Source organism: Orcinus orca, chromosome 2 (genome assembly GCF_937001465.1).
Source record: "Orcinus orca chromosome 2, mOrcOrc1.1, whole genome shotgun sequence".
Classification (NCBI taxonomy): Eukaryota; Metazoa; Chordata; class Mammalia; order Artiodactyla; family Delphinidae; genus Orcinus; species Orcinus orca.
Window position 1 is genome coordinate 141,980,031 of NC_064560.1, and position 25,923 is coordinate 142,005,953.

Below are 25,923 nucleotides of genomic sequence, written 5' to 3' on the forward strand. Positions count from 1 at the left end.
ACCATGAGGGTAGCCTCATGGTTTCTGTCAGTGAACCTAGGAATGAGTCCTTCTTTTTAGGTTAGGATTGAGTTGGGGAGTGCTTCCTAAGCAATAGGTAATGTAGTGTGTGGAATATAAAACATTTATTGTTGACATGTAGAATTTCTTCAGTGGTTTGTCATGTCCTTCCCCAAAGCTCATGAAAAAGGTGAGGCATCCATAGGTAGGACTCCAAATATGTTTTCCGGTGGCCTTCAACAAGTATATCTTGAGGGACCAGTGTTATTAATGATACCGTGTGAAACAACATGGGTGATGTAGTATAATGGAGTCATTAACTGCTGACTGTATGCCTTGGTCTAGTTATTTAGTTTCTCTGGGCTTCATTTTTCTTTTTGTAAACAGTACCCTTCTTTTTTTTTTTTTTTTTTTTTTTGCGGTACGCGGGCCTCTCACTGTTGTGGCCTCTCCTGTTGCGGAGCACAGGCCCCGGACGCGCAGGCTCAGTGGCCATGGCTCATGGGCCCAGCCGCTCCGTGGCATGTGGGATCTTCCCGGACCGGGGCACGAACCCGTGTCCCCTGCATCGGCAGGTGGACTCTCAACCACTGTGCCACCAGGGAAGCCCAACAGTACCCTTCTTGTAGAGCTATTGTGATAATTAAATAAGATAATATATATAGAGGTGAAAGAAGAGTTTCTGGCACATGCTCAAGGGCTCATTAAATTAGCTATTATGGTTAAGTAGAAGTAGTAAGTTGGACACTAAATTTTATTTACTTTGGGTTCATTTGTGTGTGTGTGTGTGTGTGTGTGTGTGCATGTGCGTGTGTCCTGGCCTGGAAGCCCAATCACTATTTTAACAACTAACAATCAATTTAAAAATTATTGAAACATAGTTCATTAGTTGGTGACTTCTTGTCTAATAAATGTAATACTTTATACTAGAAAGCTTGGTAAATAATATAGAGTCATAATATTTTTTATTAATATTTACCTTTGATAATCTTATTTCTGTGATAAATTCTTATAGAAAATTCTTGAAACTTCTGTATTACTAGTACTGTATTAGACAAGGTGCTTTACAATTTGAGTTTATAATATTAAATTCCACACTCAGGTACATTTTTTTCTTGCATGTGATGTTTTTACTGATATTTGCAGTATCAGTAAAATCAGTAAAATGGGAAGTAAAATTGATTATTGATTATTTTATGACATATAGTAAAAGAAATAAAACACTTTTTGTTTTAAGGAAGTTAACAGCAGAGGAAAACTACCGGTTAGAGAAAGAGGAGAAACTTTCCAAAGCAGATGAAAAGATCAGCCATGCAGCTGAAGAGCTGGAGACCTATAGGTATTGAATATATTTTACCCCTTTCTTTTGAGGTGGGAAGAGTATCCAAAAGCCCAATACCAGAAAAAATAATAAAGCAACCAAAAAAACCCCACATATTTTTGATTCATTATTTTTCCCTTAGATGTCTTGCTATTATGCAATTACACAGAAAATATAGAAAGGAATCGCACTTTCAGTGTGTGCGATTTTAAATCTCTCACATTAGTTGGATTTGAATATGAGCGATCCTATTTTATGTTAATGTTAAGAACTTTATGAATGTGATTAATTTTAAGGTCTTTCCTCTTTGGTTCACATGGGGAAGAATGTATATAATGTTAATCAATTTGAGAAGTATGCCACCAAAAGGAGAGTAAGCCTTAATTAAAGTTATGCAGAAGTGTTTATAAGACCGTAAGTCTGGTTTTTACCTTAGCTCAATCCTCACTGAGCTAAGGTAAAATAGTAGATATAATAAAAACCCAGAGAAAATAAGTGGCAAGATTCAACAGTATTCCAAATAGTTGTGATACTTCATTTTACATTGGGAAGAGTAAGCTTGAATTTTATCCAAAAGAAGGAATTGTCTTTTTAGTCTTATAAAGGTAATAAATAACAGTTTATTTCTTATAGATCATTAATTTCCTAGAGTTCTATTAAGATTATATGAAGTCTGAATAAATCTCCCAATACTATGCTTCTTAAAAATAAAAATAAGCCAGTATACCATCTAATCTTTTCATGATCTTGATTTAGGTAAACCCAAGTAGTAGTACTCCTAAAGCTTAATTAATGTTGAAATTATATCAGGAAAAAATATACTTTAGAACCTCGTAAAGGTGATTAACATGTGGAGTTCTAGAGTTACATGAAACAAAGCACTCTAGGTGTTTTAATTAATATTTTCAGTAGAGATAGTGTGTTCTATAATTTCTTAGTATATGTTAATAGTGGAATGATTATTTGTTCTTTATAGAAAGCGAGCCAAAGATCTAGAAGAAGAATTGGAGAGAACCATTCATTCTTATCAAGGACAGGTAGGTATGTGCGTGCATGTGTGTGTGCGTGTGTGTGTGTGTGTGTGTGTGTGTGTGTGTGTGTGTGAGACTTAAAACAGTTGTGATTTGTTTGAATTGGTATCTGTTTTGATGCAGGAGTATAGTTACTCTCTTAAGGTTTTGCACATGGCTGTGGAACATTTCTAGGTAGGCAGAGATTCTGGAACAAAAGATATTGTTTAAAGTTGCCATGTGAACTGATGCTGATTTGGGAATTTGGGTTGCATAAATAAATAAACATATATCAGCACTGGGGCCTTTGTTTAGTCTGGCTAGTTGTCTCTTAATTGGCACCTCCTATTGTAGTTGATAATTGTGTAAAATAGAAATGTTACTAGACAAAAATTTTAGTTGTCTTTACATTCAGTTTTTGTTTAAAAGTATAATAGAGTAGATCATATGTATATGAAAATTTGCTTTAAAATGTTAGTTGCTGACTTTTTAGAGATGCTTGAGTTATTTTTGAGTTTATGAGTTGCGTACTAAATCATAGTGGTAGGTGTGAATGTTTTTTACTGAAAAAAATTGTTGTCAGTACTATTTTAATGACTTTCTTTTTCAGATTATTTCTCATGAGAAAAAAGCACATGATAATTGGGTAAGTATTAAATTTTCTTAGGCTTTTTCATCAAATTGTTCTTTTTCCTAATTTAAATGAGCAGTGTAAAAAGTACACTTTTAAAACTGAGAAAAAAGGTGGTGTTTAAAGAAATCAGTTTCTTTTAATTTCACCAGTAGAGAAATTATGTTCCTTATGAACATACTTTGTTATGATACAGTTATTCACAAAATCTGACCTTTCCTTCTCCGCTTTCAGCACATTGCTTCTTTGCAAGGAGCTTATACTCTTTGGGGGAGGTGAGGTAGTGTTCATGGACTTGTTTCAGGCACTGGATTGTCAACTAATTACTTGTGGACAAATTACTTAAAATTCTCTGGGCCTGTTTACTCATCTGTAAAACAATGGGACTGTACTAAGTAATAATCTAGAGCCCCTCCTAATTCTAAAAGTTATACAATTCAGGTATCTGATTCTCATTGTTGAATTACTTGTTACACATTAAGAAAAAGACCATCATGAGAAATGACATGTCAGTGCTCCAGAGGAACTGTATGAGGAAGTGATAAGCATGTAGATTTTGGCTAGTGATCAGGATGATCCCTCTAAAATGAAGAACTATTGTTAATAGCTGGCCTTTGGAAGACTTGTCCCTTGCAGTCTTCAAGGGGAAGCAGTTTGCACAGTGGGTGAATATGGGGTCTGGAGTCAACCTGTCTTGGTTGATATTCTGACTCTATCATCTACCACCAGTTTCCTTACCTAAAGACAGAGATATCATTAGTACCTATTTCATAGAGTTATTGTGATGGTTAAATAAGATAATTCTGTTAGCCAGGTACCTGACATATAGTAAGCACTCAGTAGATATTAACTGTTAAATTATCACTGTTGTTATACTGAAGCTTGGAAGGTATTTTTGTTTTTAGGCATGGATGTTTCTTGGAATGGAGATTTCAACTTACAGTGAGAGATTATATGTGTTGAATATCAAGGTCCTTCCCAATTTTGAGATTTTTGTATGCTTCTGTATTGAGTGGTCAAGTGAAGATTTGTTTTTGAATTAATAAGCTGGGCTTGGAAATGAATTTAGTCTTCTTCACCACTCCTCACCTTTTTTTAAAAATTTTTATTTATTTATTTTTGGCTGTGTTGGGTCTTCATTGCTGCACACAGGCTTTCTCTAGTTGCGGCGAGCGGGGGCTGCTCTTCATTGTGGTACGCGGGCTTCTCATTGCAGTGGCTTCTCTCATTGTGGAGCACGGGCTCTAGGCGCATGGGCTTCAGTAGTTGCGGCATGCAGGCTCAGTAGTTGTGGCTCACGGGCTCTAGAGCACAGGCTCAGTAGTTGTGGCACACGAGCTTAGTTGCTCTGTGGCATGTGGGATCTTCCCGGGCCAGGGATCGAATCCGTGTCCCCTGCATTGGCAGATTCTCAGCCACTGCGCCACCAGGGAAGCCCTCTCACCAGTTTCTAAATACTCAGATGCAAATTACTTTTTCAAGATGGAGAGGAACTGATGTTTATTAATATCTCTTATGTTCTAGGCACTGCACTTAAAGGCATTTTACATATATTACTCATTCAATCCACACTGTAACTCTGTAAAATAGGTATTATTATTCAGGTCTTACTGGTGAGGAAATAGCCCAAGGTCACATGATTAGAGAGGGAAAATTGGAAATTGAAAAATTGACCTTTCAGATTCATAAGTCTTGTACTTTTTCTTTTCAATACATTGAATCTCTTGTTTAGTAAATAATGACATTGACTTTAAATTAAAACATGCAGAAAATATGCCCTTCATGTCTCAAATTGAAAAGATATTTTTCAGATTTTATAAAAATAATATATACTTATTGAACAAAAGTTCATACCATGTAGAAAAGTACAAAGAAGTAATCAGCAGTATTACTTTAATTTATTCCATACTTTTTTGATACATTTAGACATAAAGCACATATATATGTTTAAGAAAACAAAATCATATATTAATGTTTTATACCCTGCTTTCTTAATGTATCACAGATATTTTTTATGAATGTTTTATAATTTATATAAACCTTTCTCATTTTATAAACTTTTAGTTTGTTTCCACTATTTTACTGTTATAAATAATTTCATAATTTCAGATGTTACTTTCTCTATTGAGCATTTCTTTGCTCCATCCTGTTAGATTTAATCTTTTCTTCCTTCAAACTGTCATAGTACTTTGCTTTTTTGTATCCCGTGGCAGGTACTATGGTCATTTATATTTGTCCTTACCACAGATTTAAGCTTATAGGGACTGTTTCGTTTTCCATAACACCTGTTCCTAATAGAATCTTTTTTGCATATTGTAAATATTTAATATCTGAATACGAATGTTTTGGAATACAGTGCAGTTATTCACTGTAATTACAGTTTTTGCTAACCTTTGGGTATAAACTTTTCAAGTATGAATCATTGCCATCAGTTTATTTTTATATTTCTCTGTTGTAGGTATATCTTTAATATATACGATACTATAGTCAGAGTAGAACTTACTTTTGACTTAACTATGCATTTTTTTTGCCATATGCTTAATAGTAAATATGTTACACTATAGACAACATTTAGAAATGATTTTAGTTCTGCATTATTAAAAGTGAAATGAATTGGTATTTTGTTAACTAAAATTGTTATGGTGTAGTATTCTTTTTTGTTAGTACAAAATTGATTATATAATTATATATCAGAAAAAGATTCACACATGGAATCTTTTTGATATTGAGTGCTAAAATGTGGTTAAGCTACATTTTTGGTGAATATTTGCCCAGTTAAAGTCAATTCTCAGGTGCAGTTCACCATTTTAAGTGAACACATTTGATAATATAGTTCTTTTTACTTGTAAAAAGTTACAGACTGAGTTAATTTACCTACCTTTTTGTGATCGTTACATTTGCTCTAGTGGATTGCATTAATCTGGCAGGTCTGATGTTCCACACCCTGTTGCTTGTAATCTGGAGAGTCCACAGAATAACTGGGAAACATGCAGTATTCTATACAAGCTTAATTTTGCCCACAACTATTTGGGTATATTTCATGTTCTTGGTATAAGTGTAAGCTTTTTTTTCTAAAACATATATACTCTGATTTTTATTAAATGAAAGTGTCTCTAAGCAAATGTAAAAGACTAAAGGAATATATCTATACAGTGCTGTGTACTTAATAAACACACAGCATGCTTTGATTATATTCAGCCATTAAAAAAAATGGCCTTTACCAGCTCTGAAACTGTTTTAGACCTTTATAGGTTCACAGAATTATAGTGATTTCTTTCCAGAGGCAGTTACTTTGTTCCATAGCCATTGCGGCCATGCATAATGATCCTGAGTCTCAGTTCCTAAGCTTCGGTCCTGTTACATTGCTCTTGTCATTTTATTTGGATATTTACAGCACCAAATAATGCTAATCCTTGACTTCACATCAAGCTAAAAGCATTTCTTGCAAGTACATGATTAAACTGCAGCCTTAGGCTCATGTCTTCTGGTTATATAAAACTCATTCCCTTTTAAAATAATTTTCTGAATTAGAATTTTTTTACATTGAGTTTACTGAAATGGATACTTAGTTACTTAAGTGACTGGGATATTTGTATGCCATTATTGAGATATTTATATATGCTTATCTTTCATTTTAAGTTTTCATAAATGTTTTTAAAGATATATTATTTTCCTTAAGTTGGCAGCTCGAACTACTGAAAGAAACCTCAATGATTTAAGGAAAGAAAATGCTCACAACAGACAAAAGTAAGTATCTTAGTGGGAATACTTTAAAAACTTTAGTTATGACTTTTATTCTTAGTTGTCATTTTAGTAATTAGTTAATACTTTTATAAGGATAAACAAGAAAGCTTTCAGTGAACCCAACATATCTAGTGGTAAAGTATCTATTAGTTTTACTAGGAGTTACTAGATTTTTGTTTGAAACACTTGTCTTGGAGAGGTTACTCTAACAGAAGGAAACTTTTCACAGATTCTTTTGTAAAAAGTAACTTAAAAAAAATTTTTTTTTTTAAACCAGTGTAGGTAGCAGGAGATTACCAGAGATGGAGATAGACAGGATGAATCTCTCTGATATAGTACTTCTCGGAGTATTGGCATCTTTTAATGAATAAGTGGATAGAATGTTTATTATTTCTCTTTTTCCCTGGTTTTATTGCATTGGGTGGCATTGCTTTACAATAACAAAATGGATAGGAGGATAAAAGGGTACAGTGTACAATCAAAGGGAAGAGTAAACGCTTTTCTATGAAGATTGTGAAAGTCTTCCCGTAGTGTTACAATTTCTTGACAGAATGTACTATTAACATTATCCAGTATTAGTTTTAGTCTTCTTGTCTTTTCTACTCACAAATGAAAACTGAATGATTAAATGTTTCATTTCAGATCTGATGGTGAAGAACTAGAAATAAGATTCTTTTAAAATGTCATATTTTTCAGATAAAAAAATTTAGGAGTAAAATAGTAGGATGAGTTAATCAGATTCCAATTTTATGTTATGATTGGAATCATATGGATAACATAATGGAAAGCATATGGGACTCAGAGCTGGGAGCCCTGTGTTTTAATCCTGGTACTTTCATTTTGCATAAATCATTTAAACTGCTAGCTTCACTTTCCTTAGTTGTAAAATAATAGACTTGAACTGGTTGACCTTGGAGGACCCTTCAAGATCTTTCTAAAATTTGGATTCTGTGATATAGTACTCTTTATACTCTGTTTTTTTTTTTTTCTTTTTTTTTAACATCTTTATTGGAGTATAATTGCTTTACAATGGTATGTTAGTTTCAGCTTCACAACAAAATGAATCAGTTATATATACACATACATTCCCATATCTCTTCCCGCTTGCGTCTCCCTCCCTCCCACCCTCCCTATCCCACCCCTCCAGGCGGTCACAAAGCACCGAGCTGATCTCCCTGTGCTATGCGGCTGCTTCCCACTAGCTAACTACCTTACTTTTGGTAGTGTATATATGTCCATGCCTCTTTATCGCTTTGTCACCGTTTACCCTTCCCCCTCCCCATAGCCTCAAGTCCATTCTCTAGTAAGTCTGTGTCTTTATTCCTGTTTCACCCCTAGGTTTTTCATGACATTTTTTTTTAAAATTCCATATATATGTGTTAGCATACGGTATTTGTCTCTCTCTTTCTGACTTACTTCACTCTGTATGACAGACTCTAGGTCTATCCACCTCATTACAAATAGCTCAATTTCGTCTCTTTTTATGGCTGAGTAATATTCCATTGTATATATGTGCCACATCTTCTTTATCCATTCATCCGATGTTGGACACTTAGGTTGTTTCCATCTCTGGGCTATTGTAAATAGAGCTGCAATGAACATTTTGGTACATGACTCTTTTTGAATTATGGCTTTCTCAGGGTATATGCCCAGTAGTGGGATTGCTGGGTCATATGGTAGTTCTATTTGTAGCTTTTTAAGGAACCTCCATACTGTTCTCCACAGTGGCTGTATCAATTTACATTCCCACCAACAGTGTAAGAGGGTTCCCTTTTCTCCACACCCTCTCCAGCATTTATTGTTTCTAGATTTTTTGATGATGGCCATTCTGACTGGTGTGAGATGATATCTCATTGTAGTTTTGATTTGCATTTCTCTAATGATTAGTGATGTTGAGCATTCTTTCATGTGTTTGTTGGCACTCTGTATATCTTCTTTGGAGAAATGTCTATTTAGGTCTTCTGCCCATTTTTGGATTGGGTTGTTTGTTTTTTTGTTATTAAGCTGCATGAGCTGCTTATAAATTTTGGAGATTAATCCTTTGTCCGTTGCTTCATTTGCAAATATTTTCTCCCATTCTGAGGGTTGTCTTTTGGTCTTTATGGTTTCCTTTGCTGCGCAAAAGCTTTTAAGTTTCATTAGGTTTGAAGAAACAAAACAAAACAATTCCAAGCCTCAACAAAACATCACTATTACTAGGCAAAAAGGAACCTGTTACCGCAAAATAAATAGTGGGGGATATGGAAAGGTATTTTGGTCAGAATAATTTTAAAGGATCTGTTTCTCTTATGTAGATATTGAGATAGTGAAGAGTAGCTTGTACTTAATAGTGGCAGTTTCTTGAAATGTGGGTGCTTTTCTTGGATGAGTAACTTAGAGATGTTTGTTCTTTATTTGCAGGTTAACTGAAACAGAGTTTAAATTTGAACTTTTAGAAAAAGATCCTTATGCACTTGATGTTCCAAATACAGCATTTGGCAGAGGTAGTTTTTTTTTTTTTAATCCCTCATTTAAAATGCATATATTTTTATACATATTGCATATATAGTTTATATTAGTGTGAATTAACACTGCTAATAAATATTTTAGATTTTGGAGCTAGGGTTCTAATCTGAGTTCTCTCATGGTCTCCCAATTTTCTGAGTTTTGTTCTCTCGCAATAATGTAAATAATGGCTGCCTCCTTTTCTCAGTGGCATTTGTTAAGATAAAGTATGTTTAGTACCTTGAGCTCCTTGAGAAGCAAAGTGCTTTGTACATAGTAAGGTACTCATTAGTTATTTTTTTGGAGAATGAATAAGGATTGCTTAAATGGAATAGCATTGTGACTGTTTATATATTAACTATTCTTTGGAATTTGCTTGAATTATAAAAATAAGAATTAAAACAACTGGTTTTAAATTATTTAAAAGTATTCATTAAAAAGTTGGGAAAACCTTAATAATATGAGTTTTGATTGCTTTAATTATCCCTAAAAGAAACAGTTCTTTAGAAGATGTATTTAATATTTCTGTCCATTCATTAATGAGTTAGCATCTTTATGATCTCATACTATTCCAAATAGTTAAAATTTTTCCAAATAATTTTGGTTGAATTGGAATTAAGCTTCTAGGGCAGTGAAAACAAACTTATTTTTATATAGGTAGATTCCCCTTTTAATAACTGTTGAAAAGTTATAAAAATCACTTTTGAGAGTCCAGTTTCATTAAAATGAAAGTATTTCTACATTAAAAAATAGAAGATTGTTATGGATTTCAAATAGGAACAAAATCTGGAGTGGGGGGAATTATTCAGAAGGAATTTTTATCTGAATCTAAAGCAAAAAAGTCTCAGGGTAAATAATGCTTTGATCTTTTGTTGTAACTATATTTGAATATTATATAAGCTACATAATAAAATTTAACATGTTTGGAAAAGTGTTATTTTGGTGGCATTTAAGTTTGTTTGTTTTTTGATGTTGTTGATTTTTGATCTTTGAAAGTATAACCATTATTTGAGAATGGTGAAGTTTGTAAAATGATAAGGCTCTTCTTGGTTATATGGTTTATAGATAAAGTGATTTATTTAATGAATTATTTTATGTAAACTGAATTTTCACTGGTGATGAATCAAAAGTAATTTCTGATGTTTCAGAGTATTTTGTGGGTTTTTTTTTCCTACTTTTCAAAATGTGAGCTTTTCTCAAGTAATTCATGGCCCAACACAGCCTATCTGGGACTGGCCCTGATTTAAACAGAGCCCTTCCATGTTACAACCTTCACCAGCTTAAATATCTGGAAACATACTGCCATTAAAAACAAAACAAAACCAAACAAACTTCATGCCCCTGAAGTCCTCTTACTACTGTAAAATATGATGTCCTTTGCTTAATATTGTATGGTTATTCAAGTGTATTAGTTACCAAGGAGATGATGTTTTTATTGACTGAAGTGTCCATTTGGTAGATAGACTTTAAAAACAGAGGGTTCAATATTTAATTCTATCCCATATCAGCAAAACCCAAGGCATGGTTAGTATTTAAGACAGGGATTAAACTTAAATTGGCAATAGAATGACCCGAAGGTAATTGTTGAAATGGGATTCTAATCTGTAGTGTAGGTAATTGAAACTATGAATTTAAATATGCTGTTTTAATTATTCCAGAGCATTCCCCATATGGTCCCTCACCATTGGGTCGACCTTCACCTGAAATGAGAGCTTTTCTCTCCCCTCCAACTTTGTTGGAGGGTCCACTCAGACTCTCACCTTTGCTTCCAGGGGGAGGAGGAAGAGGTATATTGTTTAAACATCTTTATTACTCTAGATTTCTTCCTTACTTTATATTTTCATCTCAACTTATCTTTAAAATGATCTTTAAAATAAACCTTTGCAAAATACAGGCATTCCTTGCACTTATTCTGGGTTACTTTTGTTTGGAAAAGGAGCTCTGTGACATCTAATTTGAATATATTTTTCCCTTAGAAACACTGTTATAATGGATTACATTTTGTTCAAGGACTTGATATATATCTTTTAAAATCATATTTTAACTTCTTAAAAACTGTATTATACTATATATCAGTTTATAAAGGATACATAAAATTGAATTTTAATGAAACATTATTGGAATATAGAATTTTAAAAATCTTTTTTACCTTATTATCATGATCTTTTTCATGGTAGAAAATCAACAAGTGAAAGATCCTTTTTTTTAAAAAAAAAACAAAAAACAAGGAATTCAGAAGTGCTCTCTTGAAGGCAGAGTTTTGATGGGAACCTAAAAGAGACCTAAATCATTTGTTAATACTTTGAGAAACTGACCCCAAATTGTCTGCTTTGTTACCTTCTTATGTGTTTTTGAGAATTTCCAGAGCCACTTCAAGCATTAGCTATTGATATTTCTGCATTTACCTCATCAGCGCTTACCCTGATGTTACCTGTATATCTGGAGTTTTACTCTTTTGATCTCTCAACTATATTTTGTTTACTTTGTCAAGTTACTTTAAAATTTTCCCTTGAGTTGTAGCAAAATTCAAACCTATGTATTCCAAAATCAAGAGTCTTAGGTTTTTAGCACCAAATCTGTGTTTATATCATGTCATATTATACACACCAACATAAATGTAATTGAAACCAGTCACATGAAATAGCACTACCCTTACTGTTTTTGATGCTTTCTGATATTTTCTATTCAGTTCTATTCCATTTCATTAAAAAAGAATGCTAGTTAAGATTAAGTTAATTTCATGTACCACAATGGGTTGTAGCCAGCAGTCTGAAAAACAGTGCCCTAGAAATAAGGGTATATAATTGGCAAAACTGCAAATGTGAATCACTGGAAGTTGAATGACATAAGTCAAGGATTGCTTGTAGTCAACTGAATATTTGGAATAACAGTAAAAATTACCTTTGATTTCTCCTCTCCTATTTAAATTACTTTCCTTTCTTTTTAAATTACTTTCAAGATACAGTGTGGTTAGCATTTGCAAGTGTGTTTTACTATTCATTAGAAAAGCTACAGAAGTTTTAGGTAAGTTATCAGCAGGTCTTAAAAAGAGTTGTTTTGAACTAAAAGTTTCTGTGACCCACCAGAGAAGAATGACCTTTCCTTTCCTTCCTCTTGTTATCATTTTTTTTTTGAAAGTTTGGATGAGATAGATGTTTGAATAAGGTTGAGTATAGGAAAATAATTTCTTTTTAGAGTAAATTGTATGTAACTTTTGGACTGAATGAAAAATCTTAACCTTAAGCGTTTTCATGTTTGCAGTTTTTCGCCTTGGCCTGTACTTTGTTCTCTGGAAGTAAACAATCAGGAGAAAGCCTTTGAATGTCTCCTTTAAAGATCTGTCCTTCACTCTAGACAAACAGCCTAATGGACTCTCCACATGTCTCATTGATTTAATTTTCTGCTTTCCCAGCCTTTTTCTTCTAATGAACTGATTAGAAAGATGAACATGCTAGAAGGACTAAGGAAAAGTTGACGTTCTGATATAAAAGTCAGTTGGCCTCCTGACTCTACAAAAGAGAGTAGATAGGACAATTTTAAAGATTACTACATATTAAAAAAAAATGGTTATACTTACTTGTACAAGTTACCATGAAAAGGTCATATTAGTTTTAGTCTCTTTTTTTTTTTTAAGATTTATATTTTATTTATTTTTTACATCTTTATTGGAATATAATTGCTTTACAGTGGTGTGTTAGTTTCTGCTTTAGTCTCTTCTTTTAAAGGAGGTACTGAAATGTGGGAAGCATTGTAGAAAGATTTCTATTAAAACAATTTTTTTAAAACTGTTTTTTGAACTCATTCCCCCCTCAATGACAGATGAAGTATTAATTTATTTTGTTATTTAATGTTAAAAATTTTTTAATATTTTTCATTTTAATTGAATATGGGTTATTAATTGAGGTACCATTCTTTCTGTGATCATAGGAAAGGAACTTTAAAATGATTCTCCTTCTTTATAAATGTTAGCATGTCAGTTTTTCTTATCCAAATGAGTGTTACCTTGTTCAAACTGTTTATTTCGACAGTGCTGTTGTTTTTGAAACTCTTGTTTTAGACTCGCCTTCAGAGTTGTGAGCTGTCTTTGAGGGTGAATTTGATATTTAGAAATTGCTAGAAGCCATTTAAAGCCAAATTTATTTGGCAGATATAAAGTTTGTAATCAGACTGGTTAAAATCATTTTGGGGCAGAAGTAGAGAGTCATGTTACAACATTAAGATCCAATTTTTTGAGTGGCTCTTAAGTTAATCTGAGTACATTTCTAAAAGAGTTGTTCTAAAAAAATACTTCGAGGGCTTCCCTGGTGGTGCAGTGGTTGAGAATCCGCCTGCCTATGCAGGGGACGCGGGTTCGTGCCCCGGTCCGGGAGGATCCCACATGCCGCAGAACGGTTGGGCCCGTGAGCCATGGCCGCTGAGCCTGTGCGTCCGGAGCCTGTGCTCTGCAGCGGGAGAGGCCACAACAGTGAGAGGCCCGCGTACCGCAAAAAAAAAAAAAAAAAAAAAACTTCGAGTCATTTCAGAAATATTGAAATAGGTATATTAGCCTCTAAGATGACTGTTTTAAAGGCATCATGTGCTTTTTGACTATTGGCATATTAGTTTAAGCAACAAAAACCTGATTTTGTAATTATTATATCTGGTATAGACATCTCTTGCTTTGCAATTTACTTTCTACCCTTATTTTTCAGACTTAGTGGTTATAATTTTCAATTTAACCACTGATTTTATGTGTAAATAATGATGGTGATAACATTTAGAAATATTTTATAGGCAAGTGTTTGCTTATGTACATGACAATTATTTTTTCCTTTTTGTCTTAGAAATGGCTTTGGTAGGATAGAGTTACAGTTTAATGTGTCTTAGGGAAACTTTGTTGGAATCTGATTGTTTTTCCGTTTTAAAAAGGTCTGGATTTTATTTGATGGTGGATCTTGTAATACTTTTTTTAGATAAAACATAGTTGTATTTTTCTTCTTTAATTAGGCTCAAGAGGCCCAGGGAATCCTCTGGACCATCAGATTACCAATGAAAGAGGAGAATCAAGCTCTGATAGGTTAACTGATCCTCATAGAGCATCATCTGACACTGGGTCCCTTTCACCTCCCTGGGAACAAGATCGTAGGATGATGATTCCTCCATCAGGTATGGAAAGAGTATGTTAGTATGTTTATTTGAAAGGCAAGCAGTATGTGCAACATACAGGAATGGAAGAAAAGAAGAGAACGTGTGTGCCCTGTCTTAAGACAAGCCATGATATATATTAGAAAACAACAATACACACATTTCCAAATAGAATAATTAGGGATAATTGTTCACATTACAGAAGGCTGTCCTCTCTGCACCCCCCCCGCCCCCCCGCCGCCCCATGGAATGTCTTTATTGTTTTTGTTGCTCATAGAAGTGATACATGTTTATATTTATGTTAGAAAATCCAAACAATGGAGAAATGTATAATTAGGAAAGTGAAAAAAATCCCCCTCATCATCTTAAGCATGCCCTTCCCAGAATTTAGTTTTATATCTTTTAGGGAGTCCCTTTTTGGTATGCATTCATAAACCTAGGTATACCAATTCCTTCATCACTTCTGTGCAGTTATACTATTCACCTTCTTGTAATTGTCTTTTTTTTTTTTTAATTTTATTTATTTATTTTTGGCTGTGTTGGGTCTTCGTTTCTGTGCGAGGGCTTTCTCTAGTTGCGGCGAGCGGGGGCCACTCTTCACCACGGTGCACGGGCCTTTCACTGTCACGGCCTCTCTTGTGTGGAGCACGAGCTCCAGACGCGCAGGCTCAGTAGTTGTGGCTCACGGGCCTAGTTGCTCCGCGGCATGTGGGATCTTCCCAGACCAGGGCTCGAACCCATGTCCCCTGCGTAGACAGGCAGATTGTCAACCACTGTGCCACCAGGGAAGCCTGTAATTGTCTTTTTACCTTGAACAGTATATCTTAGATTAATTGCCAAAATAAATATATTTACCAGAAGACTCACAGTAGAACATCCTGAAGTAAGGCAATAACTGCTGTTCTCCTGATAGAACTAAAATCTCCCCTACTTTCTCAAGGGATGTATTTTAAATTATTCAGCTTGCTAAACTTTTATTTATGCATAGTGTTTCACGGACAGACACTGTTATGTAAAATGAACTATGCCTGCTTTGTATAAATTAGTTACAATTAAAAAAATATACTAGTTCAGATTGCTTCCTGAGGAGTTGGAGGTAAGAATACTGTGATAAAAAAACCTTTAATTCCAAGAATTAGCCTTTGCTTTGATAGTGTGTATGTTCTATGAAGTGGTACCTCCTTTGGTTTGATATCACTTTCCTCGGCTTGATATCACTCGAATATCAGCTTCATAAAGACAGAGATTTGTGTCACTTTAGTTCACTGCTGTATCTCCAGCACCTAGAACAATGCTGGACCTGTAGTACTTGCCCAGTAAATATTTGTTGAATGAATGAATACCCCAATAATTCACAGAAAGCTGAATATTTTTTCTCATTGTTTTTATATTTAGAAATATATATGCTGTGACTTAAAAACTTAAGAATCTGTTAGCAGGTGGCATAGAACATCCTTTTTTCAAGGACTTTTTCTTGAGTAACTTTCATTTTAAAGTTTAGCTGTGATAAAAATAAAGATTAATAAACTACAGCCCCTTTCTTAAGGAACTTGATTTCAGGGTTTTGTTGGATATCATATTTCTGTATATCTTTGTAGAGGACATTCCTTTTGAGAATTTACAAGCTGTCAGTACCAAGAGTCCCTGTCACATGCTCTGCCTACCTCCCCAAGTATTATCCAGTGTAGTGATTCTCAAACTTGGCTTATCATCAGAAATAATCTAGGGAACTTCAAAAAAAAATGCAAATACCTGGGTTTCACCTCATTACACCTTTTTTTTGGGTAAATTTTATTGAAGTATAGTTGATTTACAATGTTGATTTATATTACACCTTCTGAACATGAACTCTGGAGGTAAGCTCTGTATTTCTAAAAAACTCCCTGGGAGGTTCTGAGGATTAGCTAAATTTAAGAACCACTAATCTATTCAGTGCCCTTACTAAATGGAGAAGGGCATTGAGTCCCTGAAGAGATTAGCTAACAATCTTAGGTTAAAACAGCCAGGTGAGGAGCTGAGACTAGAGCTCAAATAGTAGTGACTGTTATCCATAAAATTGGAACAAATTTTACATGTCCTTTAAAAACTGCCTGAAACCTGTAATTTTTCAGACATTTCGGTGTTGTCCCAGGTCTCAGTCTCTTTTCATTTTGTTTCCAATTTTTTTCCCTTCTTTTTTCAGTTGAATAATTTCTTTTGATCTGTCTTCAAGTTTAGTGACTCTTCCCTCTGTCACTTCCAGTCTGCTGTTAAGCCCATCCAGTACAATTTTATTTTAGGTATTGTATTTTTCAGTTCTAGAATTTCCTTTTTTTTTTTAAGTTTTGATTTCTTTGCTGAAATTTCTTACTTTTTAAAAATCACTATAAGTATTTTTTTAAACCCCAATATCTGCTTTAAAGTCCTTGTATGGTCATTCTAACATCAAGGTCATCTTGAGGATGGCCTCTATTAATTGTATTTTCCCTTTAAGAATGGGTCACATTTTTCTGTTTCTTTGTATATTAATTTTGGATTGTATTATAGACATTGTGGAGGTTTAGGATTCTACCGTATTTCTCTGAAGACTGTTGTTTGTTTTGTGTTACAAGACAATTAAGTTGGTGAAACTGTAGACTTATTCTCTCCTGTGGTGGGTAGCAGCTCAAATATCAGTTCAGTTTTTAGCCTTTGCTGAAAACTGCTTAAGTTTGCCTCACATGTGTGTGGTTCAGGGGCAGCAATAGACTTGGGCAGAAAACTCAGAATTTTAGGTTCCACTTCTCTGGCTCTCATGAGCTCTGTCCTTTGGTTTTTCAAGCCAGAAAGTTCTGTGAATTTTGACTGCTCTGTGCTATAGTTTGACTGTGGTCTGCTTTCAGGCTAAACTATAAAGGAAAACTCACACCATATGGGTCCCTTCTTTCAAGTTCCCACTCCTTTCCCAAATCTGCCTACTTTTGTTCATGGTCCTGAGTCTTCAGCTATTTATTTCATTATTTTTAAATTTTTTGATTTTTTCCAGTTTTATTGAGATACATAATTGACACACAGCACTGTGTAAGTTTAAGGTGTACCGCACAATGTGTTGCCTTACACACATCGTGAAATGATTACCTACCATAATAAGTTTAGTGACATCCATCATCTCATATAGATACAAAATAAAAGAAAAAAAGTTTGGGAATTCCCTGGCGGTCCAGTGGTTAGGACTCGGTGGTTTCATTCCCGGGGCCTGGGTTTGATCCCTGGTCGGGGAACTAAGATACCACAAGCCCCGTGACTCAGCCAAAAAAAAGGAAAAAAATTTTTTTTCCCTTGTGATGGGAACTCTTAGTATTTATTGTCTTAACAGTTTTCCTATGTATCATACAGCAGTGTTAACTACGGTCATCATGTTGTACATTACATCCCTAGTACTTATTTATTTTATGACTGGTGGTTTGTACCTTTTGATCCCCTTCACCCAGTTTCCCTTCTCTCTCCCCCCACCTCTGGTAACCACAAATCGAATCTCTTTTTCTATGAGTTTGGTTTTTGGTTTTTCAGATTCCACATGTAAGTGTGATCATGCAGGATTTGTATTTCACGTAGCATAATGCCCTCAAGGTCCATTCATGTTTTCACATATGGCAAGATTTCCTTCTTTTTTATGGCTGAATAATATTCCATTGTTTGTATGTGTATATACATTTTCTTTATCCATTCATCCATCAATGAATTCTTAGGTTGTTTCCATGTCTTGGCTATTGTAAATAATGCTGCAGTGAATATGGGGATGCAGATATCTTTTCAAGTTAGTGTTTTTGGGTTTTTTTGGGATAAATACCCAGAAGTGGAATTCCTGGATCATATGGTAGTTCTATTTTTAATTTTTTGAGGAACTTTGATACTGTTTTCTATAGTAACTACACTTCAGGTAGTTATTTTTTGTAAATTGTCTGGACTTATTATATGTAGGAGGGTCAGTCTGTTATGAGCTTACTCTGCCATGCTAGAAATGGAACCTGGTATCCATTATTTTCAGAGTCTAACTGAAAATTCAAAATTGTGAGCTTCTGAATCTGCCATGCTAGAAGTGGAACCTGGTATCCATTATTTTCAAAGTCTAACTGAAAATTCAAAATCGTGAGCTTCTGAATTAACGTCTTCATAGAAGAGATATATATCCATTCGATAGAGAGTGTTTCCAAATAATGTAACTGATCCATTTGGTTTAACACAGGGGCACCTGTGCCAGTGCTAATCTTAATGAAATAGGATAACTCTACAGAAAGAGCAAAGGAATTTTAGAGACTGTCCTATACTTTACGAATGAGTGGGGTTAAATGACTCCAAAGATTCTACTTGAATTGGAGCAATGCTGATAAATGTATTTAGCTATTAGCCCTGTTTTCACCTAGAGTAAAATTATAAAAATATTCTGTGTTTGCCCTCAGTACATCCCTATTTCATCTAAATAGTCACTGAACAGGTTTCTGGGTTGATTCTTTTATTTTGTATTACTCTTAGCTAATTGGTAAATTAGAACACTGAATAAGGAAGGAGGAGACCTAGGTTTTTATCATAACACTGATATTAATTTTTTGTATAATCTTGAGTTTTTCATTTTACCTGTCACTGTTTTCTCAGCTCTAAAATGTGGACTTGCATAAAATAAGAGATGGCAATAATCTAATCTCCCCCTACGTACATTTTATATTATGTTGAATTATCAGGACTCATGAAGAGTCCTGCTTTCTAGTAATAATTGTGTCTTTAAGATTTTTCTTAAATTTTAAAATATTTTAGTTTAAAACACTTGTGTTAAAAAATAATGACGAGAATAACTAAATTTCTGAATGATGTGGCCTCCGTAGTTGTTTCAGATTTTCTGTAATTTAGTCCTATTAAGCATACTTTGTAAAATTCATATATTCCCTTAACATGTTAGTACCTGGCCAAAATTAAAAAAAAATTTCTTTACTTAAGATGAGTAAGCAGAAATAATTTTAAATGATTCTATAATTCCAAGGAATCATTTGTTTTTGCACTGTTAAATACTTCGGGGTGGGGGGAATGTTCTTACCTTATATAGTCAAAAAAGATATACTCTAACTTGTCTTTTTCCTGTATATTATATTTCAGATATTTTTATTACTTAGAAGTTTTGTTAACAGTATAGATCTAGTTTCTTCAAATAATCAACATTTTATTTTCACTATTTTTAGCTGCAAATCAATCTTTTAATAGACCAATATAGGTTTTAATCATCTTTTCTTCCAGAATTCTGCAGTGTAATGTATATGTTCATCTAACATTCTTTTATGTGTTTATAATTTAGAGTGCATGTTGTAGAGCAAGAATGGTTCAGCTGAAAAAGTATTTGGACTGGAAATTAAGAAATTTGGTTTCTAATCTTCACTCTTTTTAATCGTTTTATGTGTTTTGAAACTTGTTTTATCTCTTTGGACCTCAGTCCTTATATACAGTGAGAGAGATGAACTGAGTGAGCTGTGTAATCTGTTTATCTGAGTAGTAGAAAATTTAGTTAGGTAGGGCTTCCCTGGTGGCACAGTGGTTGAGAGTCCGCCTGCCGATGCAGGGGACACGGGTTCGTGCCCCGGTCTGGGAAGATCCCACATGCCACGGAGCGGCTAGGCCTGTGAGCCATGGCCGCTGAGCCTGCGCGTGCTCTGCAACGGGAGAGGCCACAACGGTGAGAGGCCCACGTACCGGAAAAAAAAAAAAAAAAAAAAAATTTAGTTAGGTATTAATGGTTAATGCTGAATTTGTTAGATAATGTTCAATCTAGTTGGTAGACCAAATAGCGTATTGTAATGTACAATGTTAGTAAAACCAAAGACTATTTACATATTCTTTTCTAAACCTAATTGATGAACATACCTTTTTCAGTTCTTAAAAACTTCTTATTGGGAGAGTTCCTGTTCTAGGTCAAGCTACAATTTAATCAAATTGGTAAATGTTGACACCAGTAAGCAGTGATAAGTTATGTTAATACCTAGAGCAACCACCAAAAAAATCCTCAAAAATCATCAGATAAATCATCATCAGAATAGACATGCTTTTCAAGCCCCAAGGGAACATTTCCCAAGATTGATCATATCCTGTGCCATGAAACAAACATTAACAAATTCAAAAGAATTGAAATCATATAGTGTGTTCTCTGACATTGGTGGAATCAAGCTAGAAATGAACTAGAAATGAACTAGAAATGATATATGCAATAATTTGAATAGATCTCAAGGGCATTATGTTGACTAAAAAAAAAAGTCTCAGAAGGTCACATATTATATGATTTCATGTATATAACATCCTTGAAATGACAAAATCATAGAACTAGAAAACAGATTAGTGGATGCCATGAGTTAGGGATGGAAGGGGGAGGAGAGTGGATGTGACTAAAGGGTAGCATGGAGAGATCTTTTTGGTAATGGAATAGTTCTGTATCTTGAGTGTGGTGGTGGTTTCACAAATCTACACGTGATAAAATGGCAAGAACTATACACGTTAGTCATAGGACCAATGTTAGTTTCCTGGTTATTATATTGCTCTATATTTGTGAAAGATGTAAACATTTGGGGAAACTGGGTAAAGGGTATGCAGGAACTTTCTGTATTATTTTTGCAGCTCTCTGGGAATCTTTATTTTAAAATCAAAAGTTAAAAAAACCCTTCTTATCTGGATACAATACACATATAGTAAAGTGCAGGTGTTTTAAAGCATATTAACCTGATGATTATTTTACAATTTGAGCACACCTATAAACCAGCATTCAGATTAAGGGACAGTTTTCTGATTATTTTTATTCATCTTATGAATTCAGATAGAAATCTTTACAATTAAAGCAGAAAAAAGTTCTTGATAAATAATATAAATAAGTTAATATTCACATATCATAAGTAATCAGAATTAGAATTTTAACAGGAAAATGTTCTGGAAATAACAAGCCCATTATAAATTCTTAATAAATATTGGACTGCAACAAAAATTTAATCAGTGTGACTTACCTTGCTCAGTGTTTCATTCTGTAAGAAGTGGAACTTTATTCTGTGCGGTTCTCATCCTGTTGAAGTTCAGGAGTAGAAAAGCAAACACATGAAAGTGCTTTTTAAAACCTCTCTTTGAATCACAGTAGCTAACATTTGATTGGCAAAGCAAGTCACATGACAGAATTTGGAACCATTGGGCAGGATATATATTCTACCTCTTAAGAACAGGGCTACAAGGAAGGGTGAAGAATTGAGGTCATGAATGCAGTCTACCCAGAGGGGTTATACTTTTATAATGTGTTTTCACTTATTATATAACTATCTTTTTAAAAATATATTGGGGTAACATAATTTCTTAGATTTTAAAATTACCTTTTGGAAGAAAGGAATATATGATTTTTCTGTTTAGTTCCACTTAAGTAATTGCCTTGTTTTCTTTGTACTTGCTCTTATTTACAAAGCTGTGCATAGTAAGCAATCTTGAAGAGTAATAATTTAAGCAAGTTTTTAGAAAGTCTTAAAATACGATCTCTTAACTCCCATATTTAGTAGTTACTAATACATTTTAAGAGGCATGCATGTCAAAATATTCTTATGCTTTTTATAAACTGTAATTAGTAACTATGTTTCAACAATACTAGTAACAAATAATTCAAATAAGAAAAGTAATGCTAGAATTTAAAGGATAGTTTTTTGACTGTCAGGGTATGAATCTGCAGGATTCTTGGCTTTTAGTCTTTTAACTGATTCTTGAGAATTATATCTACAAATAATATGTAGTGCAGGTGTTAATCAGTAATATATTCATGAATCTAACAAGAAAGATAGTAATTGTGTCTAAGTTCATGTAAATACTTTATTTTGTTAGAATTTTAAGTTAAAAAAAGAGTAAGAAAACCACAGATACTTTAATGAAAAAAGTTTCAGTTTTTATCATTTTTTCACCCTTTGGTATTCTTGACCTCTCAGTGCCCCTCTTGATCTTTCAGTACTCTGACTTAAGTGTCCTTCTGTTCCTCTATCTAGCCTCACAGCCTCCTTTTCTAGGAATAGAGAAGTAATAGAGAAGAATGAGAATCTTAATTCTCAGCAGATCTTGTGCTACTTAATGTAGAGAGATATGCATTAAAGGTGAATTATGTCATTTCCCCTCCTTGTACTTTTTTTTTAATAAATAAATTTATTTATTTTTGGCTGCATTGGGTCTTCATTGTTGCATGTGGGCTTTCTCTAGTTGTGCCCAGCGGGGGCTACTGTTCGTTGCAGTGCGTGGCCTTCTCATTGCGGTGGCTTTTCTTGTTGAGGAGCACAGGCTCTAGCCGCATAGGCTTCAGTAGTTGTGGCACGCGGGCTCAGTAGTTGTGGCGTACGGGCTTAGTTGCTCTGCGGCATGTGGTATCTTCCTGGTCCAGGGATTGAACCCGTGTCCCCTGCATTGGCAGGCGGATTCTTAACCACTGCGCCACCAGGGAAGTCCCTGCATCAAGTTTCTTGATATGCAAGATCATTAACTTGGGATAGGAGAGGAGGGGATTGTCAGAGATTTGGAGGGAGAAAAAGGTACAGAGTAGCCATTTAGGAGAGTGAAGCTGCTTAAATGTCAGTGAAATGTGGTATGATTACAGAGCAATGTTGAATATCTACTTGAAGCTTATGGTCCTAGATTTGAAAGAGACTAGCCAATACTATGTTTTAATATAGTTTATAATCATAAAAAATTTAATTTATCATTACAGTTACTTTGGGGTGCTTACTTTGTGCCAGATGTTATGTTAAGTGCTTTATATTAATCATTTGAAGAATCTTAAGAGTGTTATTCCCATTTTACAGATTAAGAAACAAAAACATAGATAATATAGCAAAATACTGTATATCACCTCCCAGAATTTACATATTAATGTTTGTTTCATATATATATATATATATATATATATATATATGTGTGTGTAGCTGTGTGTGTGTGTGTGTGAGAGAGAGAGAGGGAGGGAGAAGGGGAGAGAGAGAATGGGTACATAAAACACAAAAATAAATAGCACACTATATCAGTTGAAGTCTATTCTGTTTCCTTTCCGAAGGTCATTACGTTCCTTCTTTCCCAGAGGCAACCACTCATGAGTTTAATGTGTGTAAAGTTACAGTCTATATATGATTTTTTTAAAAGTATTTTTCTATTTTATCAAGTTTTTATCAGCATATATTCTTGAATTCTTTCCATTTTAATATAAAGTTTATTATTTTAATTGCTGTATAAATAAATATATGAATATACCACAATATATTTATCCAGTCTTATCTAATCTCCTCTGATGAACATATACGGTGTTTCCAGTGTTTCACCATTACTAACAATGCTGCAATTAACACTTTTTGTTTTACACATGTGTTCTTTAGAGATGAGTCCAGTTAATGAAATTGCTGGGAAGTAAGATATGTGTAGTTTCGGTTTTAATAAATGTTGCCCTTTGGCCTCAAGAGTAGTTATGTGTGAAGAATTTGAGAGTAGCTATTTCTTCAATACCTGATGTAAAACTTTTTTGAATATTTCCAGCCACATGAGTTAAAAGTTTTCTCATTTTTCTTCCTTTGATTATTTTTTGTAGTTCTTTTATTATTAGTAAGCTTGAGCCTCTTTTCATATTTATTGATCATTTGTATTTCCTCCTGTAAATTGCCTGATCCATTTTCCCTCTTGCTTAATAGGAATTCTTAGTATCCTTTGGATACTAATCTTTTATATTTTGCAAATATTTTCTTAGTTTATTATTATGTATGTTATTGTTATACATCAAAAAACAAGTTTTCAAATTTTGTTATAGGTAAGTTAATTTATTTTTATGGAATTTTTGTTTTCTTTAAGACTTATCTTTAGATTAAAAATATATTCTCTGTTTTCTTCTAAATATTTAAAATTTTGTTTTGATTTTTAAGCCTTTAGTCTGGATTTTATTTTTGTTTTAATGTTTAGTTGGAGAGTTATTTTTTTCCCCATTGGATAGACAGTTGTTTTAATACTGTATATTGGTATATCAATTTGAAATATCACTTTTATCTTAAATGTCCATATTTGCATAGGTCTGTTTCTTAGACATTTTCTCTGTACCATCGGTCTCTTTTTTCCAGAGCCATAACCTGTCCATATCAATGCTTTTATCAACTACTTCCTGGAAATTTTGCTTTCCATTCCTTTTAAATTCCTTAATCATTAGATTAAACTATTTCTTCACATTCTATGTGAAGATGCTTATTGTACTTGATTAGCAAACAGTATTGAATTAAAAAAAATTCAAACCCTTTATCCATCTTTATAATTCTCTTCTCAACCATGCTGATGTTCTTGTTATGTGATAGACCCCCAAATTATTAAACAGTTACCCAAGGAACTATTGCAATCCAAGACTTGTTTTGGAATGAAAAGAGATGAATAACACTTCTGTTTGAACTAGACATCTTGAATTTTTTTCTGATTTTTAGTTTACGAAATTGCTTCACAATGCACTGTACATTCCTTCCCACTCTTTTATTCATTTTTTCTCTGATTTTTTTCCTTCTCCCATTATTTTTTTTTAATCAGCTCTTTTCTTAGAAGGGTGGTAGGAAACAAAGGTAAAAAGGCAAAAAAGAAGGGAACCATTCATGTCCTTATTTGTATTTTAGTCTTTGATTAGTCATATGCTTTCTACATAGTTTTATCTTATTACATTAAATGTGTGTGTGTGTGTGTGTGTGTGTGTGTGTGTGTACATGTACATATACATGTATATGTGTATTTGAATTTGACCAGAATACCATTGTTTACTTGTTCATCCTTCCTTATTTTTCTTTCAGGGCAAGCTTTACCTCCTCTGTGATATCATTTCTGACTCCTCTAATCAGAATTAGATAGGCCATCTCTCATATTATTTGTATGCCCTTTTATTTAAGGCATTAATTTATTTGTTTCTGTCACCATAAGGGCACAGACTGTATCAAAACCAACTTTGTATCACTAATGCCTGGCACATAATAGGAGCTGGTAGATTTAATTATCCCAGAGGAGGGCAATGTGGACATATAATTGATAAAATAGAATACTTGTAGCAAAATTTTGTATTTCTGAGGTTATTGATATTGTGGGGATGTATTTTAGAAGCAAAATAATGATATGGTATCTTGAGAGCTGATTGAGAAAGAGTTGGGAAGTTTTCAGGTTTCCCCATCTTATCCTTATCCCCTTGCCCAGCTCTGCCATTTAATTAATCCCATGTTTAAAGTAGAAAGGGAAAATTCAGTTTAGATCTCAGTGGTTGTTATTGGCCTTTTCTTCCACTGGGCTAATTCATTCAGACCATTGAGACAGCTCTGAAACGGGGAGGAAATGAGCCTTCAAGACTATCTGGATCTTCCTCTTCTAAGTCACATCCCTTGAACCTTGAGAGCTCATTAAATATTCTCTTCATTGACTCTAGTTGTTGCCAGGTGGTATCCTTCGCTTTGTGTGGGAAAGATGTGTCAATAAGGTCCCATGTGGCTGAGTCAGATGACAAGTGACATCCAACATTGTATGGAGTTCACATTATGAACCACAGCCTGAGACAGTCATGGAAGGTAGTTTGAAGCCATCTGTCTGTATCTGTTAGGGTGGGGGAGAGTCACACAGTT

At 33.9% G+C, this 25,923-nt stretch overlaps 1 protein-coding gene across 14 annotated transcripts in view; it reads left to right on the forward strand.

Annotated features, from left to right (window-relative positions):
• The window catches only part of MIA2 (MIA SH3 domain ER export factor 2), a 111,062-nt gene that overhangs the window by 77,075 nt on the left and 8,064 nt on the right, over window positions 1-25,923 (forward strand). For 11 of the 14 annotated variants that reach the window (XM_049705928.1, XM_049705929.1, XM_049705927.1 and 8 more), the window contains 7 exons: window positions 1,238-1,339; window positions 2,298-2,358; window positions 2,942-2,977; window positions 6,642-6,709; window positions 9,107-9,189; window positions 10,849-10,977; window positions 14,177-14,335. In XM_049705928.1, coding sequence (XP_049561885.1) covers window positions 1,238-1,339; window positions 2,298-2,358; window positions 2,942-2,977; window positions 6,642-6,709; window positions 9,107-9,189; window positions 10,849-10,977; window positions 14,177-14,335 — 638 coding nt within the window. The remainder of the gene's footprint in view (window positions 1-1,237; window positions 1,340-2,297; window positions 2,359-2,941; window positions 2,978-6,641; window positions 6,710-9,106; window positions 9,190-10,848; window positions 10,978-14,176; window positions 14,336-25,923) is intronic. The other 3 variants (XM_033428411.2, XM_033428412.2, XM_033428418.2) reach the window with 1 other exon arrangement.